The sequence below is a fragment of the Mus caroli genome, chromosome 2 (assembly GCF_900094665.2).
Source record: "Mus caroli chromosome 2, CAROLI_EIJ_v1.1, whole genome shotgun sequence".
Classification (NCBI taxonomy): Eukaryota; Metazoa; Chordata; class Mammalia; order Rodentia; family Muridae; genus Mus; species Mus caroli.
The window spans coordinates 170772218-170782680 of record NC_034571.1 but is presented as its reverse complement, the minus strand read 5'-3'; the positions used below and the strand labels follow the sequence as shown (position 1 = coordinate 170782680).

General features: G+C 49.2%; 1 protein-coding gene across 2 annotated transcripts in view; it reads left to right on the top strand.

The window, feature by feature from the left end:
- Nucleotides 1-5655: 5655 nt before the first annotated feature.
- Nucleotides 5656-10463, top strand: part of Helz2 (helicase with zinc finger 2) — a 14431-nt gene continuing 9623 nt past the window's right edge. Inside the window, exons 1-6 of one of the 2 annotated variants that reach the window (XM_021184278.2) lie at nucleotides 5656-5740; nucleotides 6631-7722; nucleotides 8034-8217; nucleotides 8291-8395; nucleotides 9091-9608; nucleotides 9707-10348. In XM_021184278.2, coding sequence (XP_021039937.1) covers nucleotides 6704-7722; nucleotides 8034-8217; nucleotides 8291-8395; nucleotides 9091-9608; nucleotides 9707-10348 — 2468 coding nt within the window. In that variant the 5' untranslated portion in view covers nucleotides 5656-5740; nucleotides 6631-6703. The other variant, XM_029474031.1, reaches the window with a different exon arrangement.

Genomic DNA, 10463 nt, shown 5'->3' with positions numbered 1-10463 from the left:
TTTTTTTTTTCTGTCATTGGCTGCTGCTACTTTAGTGACTTTTCTGTTGCTGTGACAAAACACCATAGCCAAGGCAACTTTTAAAAGAAAACATTTAACTTGGGGCTCATGGTTGTAGAGGGTTAGAGTCCATGACCACTGTGGTAGAAAGTATGACAGCAGGCAGGCAGGCAGGCATGGTGCTGAGGCAGTAGCTAGGAGTTTACGTCTATTCTCATATAGGAGGCAGAGAGAGTCAACTGGCATGGACTTTTGAAACCTCAAAGCTCACCTACAGTAACACACCTCCTCCAGCAAGGCTGTATCTCCTCATGCTTCCCAGTAGTTCTGCCTATTCAAAGTTAGGAGTCTCTGGGAGCCATTCTCATTCAGACCTCCATAGTGGTTATTCTCATCATTGTGGCTTATCTTTTCATTTTTTTCAGTGGGTTCTACATGGTAGAACTGTTTAGGGAGGACTAGGAGGTATAGTTTTGTTGGAGGAGGTATGTCTCTAGTGAGTGGGCTTTTGGGTTTCCAAAGATTCCCAGCACCCTCTCTGCCTTGTGATTGTGACTAAGATGTGAGCTCTCAGCTGTTCCTTCACTCCACCATCATGGACTCTAACCCTCTGAAACTGTAAGCCAAGTTAAACTCTTGTCATAGTGTTTAATCATAACAATAGGAAATTAAGACATAGGATTAACATGTGTGTGTGCATTTAAAACTTGTATTAAAGTTTCATCATCAATGATCTAATAATTTTACATATGTATTTTCCTCCTTAGTCCAATTATAGATTTCAGTCACATCAGTCTGGGGTTTTTTTGTTTTTTGGTTTTTTTTTTTGTTTTGTTTTGTTTTTTGGCCTCTTCAGTCTGGCCTAGCACCTGGGGGCTTCTGTGAAGAGAACAGGAGTCTGTATTGGGATCCTTGTAATGGGGTCGAGCTCAACCTTTAACAGGAACAGGGGGTTGTGTCCTCCCAATACCTCACCACAGGGCCTGGGACACCCATCATCTGTCTGTCTCTAGTGATGCTCACACTGATGTAGCATCCAAGCAGTCACTGTGGTCAGTGCTTACTCCTGAGAGGTGATCATCACAGGAGTGAAAAAGCTAAGCCATGGAGGGATTACAGCTGGGATGAGTAAGATCACAGATCTGTACCAGCATTTGCTTTGTTGTGATGTGTCATGAAATGGGGTATCCAGGACATATTTTTTCAACTTAGGATGGGCATCCTTTGCTGTGGTGGGGATGTTGTTAGAGGAGTAACAGGAGAAGGGTTGGGGCTAGGTACATGTGAGACACTCAGGAAGAGAAGCCAAGGAGACCCTTGGATCTTATTGTCTAGTTCCAGAGTCTAGGTTTAAAGGTCAAGTATGGTTGGTTGGCATGGGAACATTCTGGAAGATTATCTGGCTTTAGCACAGCTGAGGTCAGAGAGCAGGGTCCCTTGTGTCTGTGTGGTGCCTGACCAAGTTGTTCTAGAAGCATTCTTCATTCTACGGAGATATATACCTGGTCCCGAAGCAAAGTTCCAAAGGCTGAGAAAACAATAAGTCCCACACTTCTAAGAACAGAATGGGGTGTGCATGTGTGTGTGTGTGTATTTACAGTAAAGAATGCATTTCTTCTTTAGTAAAGTATCCAAAACTGAGAGACCCCCTTTTCTTTTCCTTTTTAAAGATTTATTTATTTATTATATGTGAGTACACAGTAGCTGACTTCAGACACACTAGAAGAGGGTGTCAGACCTAATTACGGATGGTTGTGAGTCACCATATGATTGCTGGGATTTGAACTCATGACCTTTGGAAAAGCAGTCAATGTTCTTACCTGCTGAGCCAGCTCTCCAGCCCGAGACCCCCTTTTCAATGGCTTCCCAGTATTCCCTACATGAGAGGGGGACCACCATTGAGATGATGCTGGGTTTGGGGACCTGGATCTGTGATAGTTGGAAGGAAGGCTGTTATGAGTAAACCCAACAACCACTGTCTGTTACTGTTCCTTGGTTTGGGACCCCTGTTCTTTTAGATGTGGCTATCTAGTTGTCTTTCAGTTGGACCAAGACTTAGTGTGGTCTTGATGATCCAAAATGGAGATTTGATCAAGAGGTTCTGGTCTGTGTTTCCTCACATGAAGGTCAATATTTTTTCTATGTCCACTTTTCTTTGTATAACAAATATTGGCTCGTATATTCTGCCTATTTTTTCATAGACTGCTTTTCTGGACTTATGTTTATAGTTTAAAATATGTACTATATTAAAGAAGTCAGATTTTTACCTGTGATAACAGTTACAATTTGGGGGGGGTCTGGCTTTGCTTTATTGACAACGAGGGATTTTTTTTTTCTATACAAAATTGTTTTAGTTTTGTGGGATGAAGTTATTGATAGTGTGCTGGTAGATGTTTAACAACCGGTTCTCTGAAAAGGAAAAGAATTCCATGGTGACCTTTGTGGCCTGTCAAGCTATTGACTGAGTCTTTTAACCTACATTGGGAGGAGCCAGCTTCATCATGTCTGCTAGGGTATAGGAGCAAGCAAAGACCTTTGTTTCACTCCAAGGCTAGGATGGCTAATTGGGAACATAATTCTACCTGAGGTTCTTTCAGGCTGTTATGATTTTATCTGTTTACATCTTTGAACCACCTTCTCTAAGACGTTGATGGAGGTCAGTACCATTCTGTCATTTCTGCTTCAGTATGCTAACTAACTGCTAACGAGCAAGCCATCTTTTTCAGAGCGTGGATAGGAGGCTGTTTTACACCTGTATTAGACTCCTGCATGCATATTCTGATCAATTTGTGGACTCTGACCCAGAGATCTGCTTGTCCATCTGCAAGAAATATTAAATATGAATCATTTCTACCAAATACTATAAAAGGAATTAAAAANNNTTTTTTTATCCTCTCTGCTGTGTGTTAAGACTTTCATGTAAATGTTTTAATTCCCTCACCTAGTTAAACTTTTGTTTACACAACAGGCCTCCATCTGCATTCCAGCAATCTGATGACCTGGAGCAGTAACAGTTAGTTCCCTGGTCCATCATTTTCTGTGTGCCAATTCTTTTCAGACTAGCCAATGGGGAAAAGAAACAGTCTTTCCCCACCAGAGTTAGAATAAAAACCAAGCGTATTTTCTGTCACTGAGTGTTTCCTCTTTTGAATACACTGTCTTGATCTACAAGTTTTGCCTTATCTAGACACTTCTGTTGGAGTGGTGGTCTGTCTTCTTTGTGACCCCAAACTTACATATACCTCCTTCTGAGACAGGGTAGCTATCGTGGAACTCACTTTGTAGACCAGGTAGGCCTCAAACTCAGAGATCTACCTGCCTCCATACTTTCTAAAGGTATGTGCCACCAGACCCAACCTAAAACTTATTCCTGACAGACACATCTGTGCTCTTCATGACTTTACAGTTTTGAACAGTGAGGGTTGAGTTCCTGCTAGCTNGGGATTGGCANGCAGCCTCAGCTCCTCCCCCACAAACCCCATCCCTCGCTGAGGAGGAGCTATCATTGAGTATTCCCACCCTCCACCCTATTGTGAGTGACCCAAACCACAAGGAGGAAGCAATCTTTTCTGATACATGGTCATTTCTGCTGAGTACTCAATNTCTGTCTGTCCTCTGCAGCCTGTAAGACTAGANCCCCAGCGCCACAGTGTCCTAGCTCAGTGGGCTACTCAGCCTTTAGGATGACCAAACTGCACTTTCCCACTGAGCTCAGGAAACTCCAATGAGAATGCACAGTGCCCCCAGCGCTTCCTGCTCTGTGATGAGCTCTGGTAAGCTCCCAACATCTCTGTGAATCTGAAGGGGTTGGCTTGCCAAGGACCAGCCATGGCTTAGAGAGTGGTTCTGAGAGAAGTGGGGACTGGAAGGGGTGAAAACTAACAACTCAGAAGTCAAATCTGGGTCTAAGCTGCTGAGATGGCTTTCCAGACTGCGCTTCCCCCATCCCCCCTCCCCCCGCTTCCCCCTCCCTCCTTACGTCCCCCCTCCCCTCCCCCCTCCCCTATGTATGCATGCACACTTGTGAGCTCTGCACTCATGAGTTCTGCACTGCTCTAGACAGCGTTTTCTTGGTATTCTAAAACCTCTCTGGTTGAGATAGCTCTCTCTGCTAGTAAAAATTCTAAAAGCTATCTGGATAGCGCTATATCCAGCAGTTAGCTCCCTGAAAACAAAACACCTAGTCAGGTCTAAAGGGATTCTCTCTCTCTCTTTCTCTCTCTCTTTCTCTGTGTGTGTGTGTTGAGGAAAGACCAGAAAAGCTGCTATATTAAAAATTAAAATAAAATTTGGATCTTCAGACCAAGTCAGAAGTCCTGTTAAGAAAAACCTCTTGAAGAGCTCTTTTTGCTCTCCAGAGATCTCCTGGTAGCTCAACCCTCACTAGAGAAAATTCCAAAGAACTGCTATTCCGTTCTGCTAGCTCATCTCATGCAGACCAAAAACCCAGTTTTTAAATTTCCATATCAATTCGCTTATTTATTCCAGGTTCTCTTTTGATTATCCTATTAATCAGCATCCTGTGACCCCAACCTTTTGATTCAGAGACAGCAAACACACATTTTCTCTTAACATTGCAAAAGAATTCAGAGATCTGTCTGCCTTAGTTAAGCCTAGATGACATGCTAGTTTGTTGGGACCCTGCCCTGAAATTATTTCCACCATGCACCGTTTCCATCATGCCTGAGTCTAACCTTGCTCTGTCCTAGGCTGACCTTAAACTAAGGAACCTGCATGCCTTATGCTTTTGTTTCTTTCCGACAAGCTGGCTCATTGTGTACCTGTCTCTGTTCCTTTAAATTCGTGAAACTCCTCGTAATTCATATCGCATCCTTATATTTTTGGATAGTTAAGAAATTATATATTTTCAAATTCCCGTATTTAGAGCTCTTTCCCATAGCCTCAAGGGCTGTCCTGAGGGTTCCAGTGTTTACCATTTTGCAGAGACATAGCCACACCCTCGACTCCTGGACTCTGCTGTTTCTAATTCTCCTGGAGTCATTAATGTTAACAGAGAGGACATTCCTTGAAGGAATGTGAAATATGTACATTATTATACAAAGTTGCCTTATGCCCACAGCAGCCATTTGACACTCCTGGAGGCTCACACCAGGACCCTATTCCAGGGGTAGGAACCATGTCACTCTGTCCCCACGGGGGCCATGCCAGGCACAGCATTGACTAAAATTATTAGCGCTTCAAGGAAGAAGTCTAGTGCCTTTTAGGAACAGGTCCTGCCCCAGCATAGAGTTCTCTGTTCCTTGCCTGTCTGGCCCTGCTCCCAAGGACCCTAGCCCTTGGCTATAGCACCCAGAGTAAATTTCCCAAGGCTCTATAGGCAAAGGCTCTCCCACTCCCAAATGGGGGCTTTTTTTTTTTTTTTTTTTTTTTAATCCTAAAGCCATCTACCCTGGGGCTCATCTTACCGTTCCTACACAAGAGAGTACAGACATCTAAGTATGAGTAGGGGGAGGGACCGAGGGGAGGGACCGGGAAAGGGCCAGGTTAAATCCTGCTGTGTTGACCTCAAGGGGACTGTGGAGGTGGGGAGTGGGGAAAATCTTCCTAGGGCCAGGGAGCTCCGCCAGGTCTGGGAGGGAGGCTATCACTTGAGGGCGGGGCAGGGGCGGGGCAGGGGGGGCAGTGAGGTAATTTCCGTGCTCTGTCGTCAGAGTTCTGAGTCGCCCCAGGGGCAGAAACGAAACTGATCNCTACTCTTAAGTCGATGCTGGTGCACTGGGTGAGTATGGGGTGGTGGCTGGGAACTGGAGGGGCCACCTAGAGAGGTGTGAAGACCACCCCTTTGCCTGCAAATGGGCAAGATCAGTGGCCTCAGACAGACCCTAGCATCGGACAACTCCATGGACCCCTCTTCCTGCTTCTCCAGCTGCCGGGTATGGGGTTCTAGCTCTGACGACTTAGAAAACTCCACAGAGGAGTGCAGGGAGGGACTGCAGGCTTTGCCTGTTGCTCATTCTTTCCATTTAAAACATAATCTTTGTACCTCAATGTTTCCCTTGAAAGTTTAGAGGGCTAGGGTATAGGTCAGTAGTAGATTATTTGCTTGGCATATATGAGAGAGAGAGAGAGAGAGAGAGAGAGAGAGAGAGAGAGAGAAGAGAAGAGAAGAGAAGAGTTGACCTGACTAGGTGTTTCAGGGAGCTAGCTGTTCTCTTGCCCATCCTTGCTGGGTGGTGGTACTAACTAAGACTATGGGCTCTGGGCATTGCCTCTCCTTCTGGCATCTCTGTGGGAGCTCTGAGGAGGGCTATCCAACCTGGGTAGAGCGGAATTTCTACAAGGCTGTGCCCTCCCCTCCAGAGGCTCCTGTTGCCAAGTCCAGGTGGGCTACAGTAGTTCCAGCAGTCAACTAGCAGGTCTCAAGAAAGGGGGTACTCTCTTCAGACGTCCAGGAGCCCCAGAGGTACCAGATGGAGGATTCTGAGGCCTCCCAACTTTTTTTTTCCCCCAGCAGCCACTTGGGCAGGACTTGGAGAGGCCTTTCAGGTTGAGTTAGAGTTCCCCCAACAAGCCAAGACTGGGCAGAAGTCTCTGTCCTACACCCGACAGAGGTGTAGGTCCTTCTTGACCTTGGGCTGACTTGCTTCTCTTGTCCTATCACCTCTCCAGGGCTGACGGTTTCAGTACAGCAGCTGCCCAGAAGCCTGGCTCACAATCCTGAAGGACCTGGCCTTCGTCCGAGATGGCATCCGTGGGTTGCAGTCTGAGGTCGGCCAGCACATCCACCACCAACGGGCCATCCTTAGCCGGACTCTGTGCTAAGGTAGACCTTTACCTGGGCTGCTCCCGCTGCACCCAGTGCCTCAATGAGAGCACCTACATTCTGCGTGAGGTAGAGCACACCTGCCTCAGGGAGATCTTGCTGGCCCGCTTCAAGCAAGCAGCAGAGAGCAAGATCTGGCGTAAGGTGGGCCGCAGGCCCAGCTTCCCAACGCCTATGCGCTATCAAGTCTGTCATTACTATAGCCCAGGGTTGGGCTGTAGGCGTCACTGGAATAGATGCACCTTTGCCCGCAGCCCTGAGGAGGCACTGGTCTGGACATTTGAGCTCAAGAACAACCTTCCCCGACTGAAACTGAAAGAGGCTGTGCAGGGCACCAGAGCCCCAGATAGGCTGCAGACCCCAGCTGACACCATCCGAGCAGAGTTTGGTGGCCACTTCCAACTACTCTGTGCCATCTGCTTCAAGTGCTGTCCCCCATGCCTCTGCCCTGTGGATCCCAGGGGCCATTGCCCTACGCACCAAATCTGCCCCACACTTCTCATCCATGTTATAGTTGAGGGCCTAAAGCGACAATTCGTGGAGGTGCGGCCACTGCCACAAAGAAGACATGCTTTAAACTACTGCATGTATGTGGGCCGTGGGGTACCATGCCGCCACGGGGCCTCACGCTGTGGGTATGCACACAGTGCTGTGGAGATGGCTGTGTGGAAGGCTGAGCAGTTGGATGGTCTTCAGAGAGGAGATCTGCTCACATATCCTCTCTTTGGGGAGGACAAATGGAAAGCCAGCCCTAACCCTAACCCTCCTGTGACCAAACTGTACTGCCATGCCTGCCTGGTCACCTGTAATTCTCAAGAGGCATTTGAGAACCACTGCTCCTCCCTGGAGCACGCACAGATGGTGGCCTTTGACCAGTCTGTGCCCTGGAAACACCGTGCCCCACCAATGGGACTCTCGAAGTTCGAGCTCTGCCCTAGGTAAGGAGAATTGTGTGGGAGCCTAGGGTGGGATAGCCCCCACCCAACGCTAGCCCAAGGGATTGTGAGGTCCACAAGGCCTGGGACCTGCCTATCATTTGCTGTGCCCTCTGCATGTCAAGCTAGTACTGCAGTGGCCTCTAAGGGAGGTTCCTTGTGCTAGCCCTTGTCCTGGATATTCAGGGTACAGAGCAAATGAAACCCCCTACACAATCCATTCCTGCCCCCAATACAGGCCAGGGTTGGGCTGAGAGGGTTGACTCCCGAGGCTGGACATCCCTGAAGTCCTGTTGACCTCTTCATCTCTCCAGGCCTGATCTCTGTGAGCATGGAGAGGTCTGCATCAAGGCACACTCAAAACAGGAGTTACAGGAGTGGGTTCAGCGGGCACAAGACATGGAACTTCGAGAACAGGCCGCCTGGCAGGATGGGCTGGTACCTTACCAGGCACGGCTTCTAGCAGAATACCAGCGCAGCAGCAAAGAAGTATCAGTGGTAAGTGGAGACTTGTGAGTGGGTGAGGGTTGGTCCACAGCTGCAGTGCTGAAAGCCCAGCTTCTCTGTGCAGATGGCTGAGACCGTCCGTGGAGTGTCTGTCACTTGCCACCCGTCACCGGTGCATCAGGCCCAGGAGAAGATCCAGCACCGGTGGGTGTTCACCATCCACTCTGAGGTGAGGGTCAGACAGCGCTGAGATCACAGGTCTTATGGGTACCCCCAGGCTTGGGTGGAGGGATTCCCAGGGTGTTAAGGACTACAAGTGGGCAGATATAGAAAGCATGAGATTTGGAGTGGATGTTGTCAGTACTTCCACTTCTGTGTCTGTGTGACCCAGGACAAACCTCATAGCCTCTCTGGCTCAGTCTCCTCCACAGTGATAGCACCGTGGCACCCTCACTCTATGGATGGGACCACACAATGGAGTAAATTAACCAATACAGGAAACAAGTGTGCCTGGGGGAGGGGGGGAGGGATAGGGGATTTTCGGAGAGGAAACTAGGTAAGGGGAAATAGCATTTGAATTGTAAATGAAGAAAACATCTAATAAAAAATATATTAAAAAAAAAAAAAAGACACAAGTGTGCCAGTGTCTGGCACCTGGCGAGTGAATGTAACTTGTGATTACAGGACCCTGAAAATCCCAACTGTTCATCTTTTTTTTTTTTAAATATCTTCTGGGCCTTAGGCAAGGTCCATGAGCAGAAGTGAAAACCAGGCAGGCTGAGAAATCAGAGTGTCCCACACTCAGAAAGTGGCAAGCTGCCTTTCTCAGGATGGTGGAAAGGGTCAGGTTGAAGGAGTCACCACAGGCCTTGACAGGGTCTCAGGGCCCATTCCATGCTTTATGGCCTATGTCTCCTTCTCCAGGATCCCTTGCTACATGTGGCCCTACTCAAGCAAGAGCCTGGAGCAGCCTTCTCACTGGTGGCCCCCAGTCTCCCACCACACCAGCTCTATGCACAGGGAAAGCACTTCTGTGTACAAAGCTCCCCAGCCCAATTCAAGGTAGGGGTGCTTGTGCAGGCTGTCGCTTTAGGCAGCTTCGAGCAGTGGGTGGTCTTTGACTTTGGTCGCAGGCCAGTGCTTCTCCAGAAGCTGAAGTTGCAGCTAGGCCAGACACACAGCCAGGGCCTAAATGGGAAGCCAGCACCCAGCCACCCCCAGGAGCTGGAATGCTGGCACACAGGCAACCGCCACGTGGTGCTTGAGGTAGATTGGACACCCGAGCAGGAAGCCCTGATGGCCAAGTACAAGTTACCCTCCCTGGCCCTGGAGTTCAATCAGAATGTTCCGGTCTGGGGGCCCATCTCTCGTTTGAACTACCGACAGAGGATGCACAAATTTCTCTATGAGGAGGAAGCAGCCCAGCAGCAGCTAGTAGCCAAGTAAGTGGGGCAGTGGGCTAGCAGGAGTGTCTAAAGTCTGGACTTAGAGATAGGTCTTTGACTATGGCATAGAAAGCTGACCTGTAACTTTCTACCAGGCTGGCCATGAAGGGCCAGGTATTCCTGAAGACAGCACTGGAGACACCAGCACTCGGCATGCTCTTCGCACCACCAGGGGCCCTCTATGCCAAGGTCCCCTTCCACTCCTCTCTGTTGCCAGACACTGATCAGGGCTTCCTGCTGAGCCGAGCAGTCAGCACAGCCCTTGTGGCTCCTGTGCCTGCGCCTAACAGTACAGTATACCAAGTGCGGCTGGAGGCACGGGCCAGTTCAGAGCACGCACTGTGGCTGCTGTTACCAGCACGATGCTGTATGGCTTTGGGGCTGCAGGCCCAAGACAGCCCCATCTTGGAGGTGCAGTTCCAGATTGACCCTATGACCTTCCGGTTCTGGCATCAGGCAGTGGATGCACTGCTCGAGGAGCACCTGGTGGTTCCTGACCTGCCTGCCTGCACCCTGCCCCACCCCTGGCCCACCCCACCCTCGTTTCGTGGCAATCACAAACAGAAGCTGGCTGTGGGGCTCATTGCAGGCAGAAGACCCGAGGGCACAAAGCACATCCCACCACTGCTCATCTATGGCCCCTTTGGCACCGGCAAGACGTACACATTGGCCATGGCCGCGCTTGAGGTTGTCCGGCAGCCCCACACCAAGGTGCTCATCTGCACACACACCAACAGGTGAGCCCAGAGCTGCTTCCAGGTTGCTCACCGCTGCCCTGCTTCTCAGGGCACCCATCTCTCTGATTCTTATGGAGATATGGGTGTCTTTTCCACAAACCCTAGACCAAGGAGG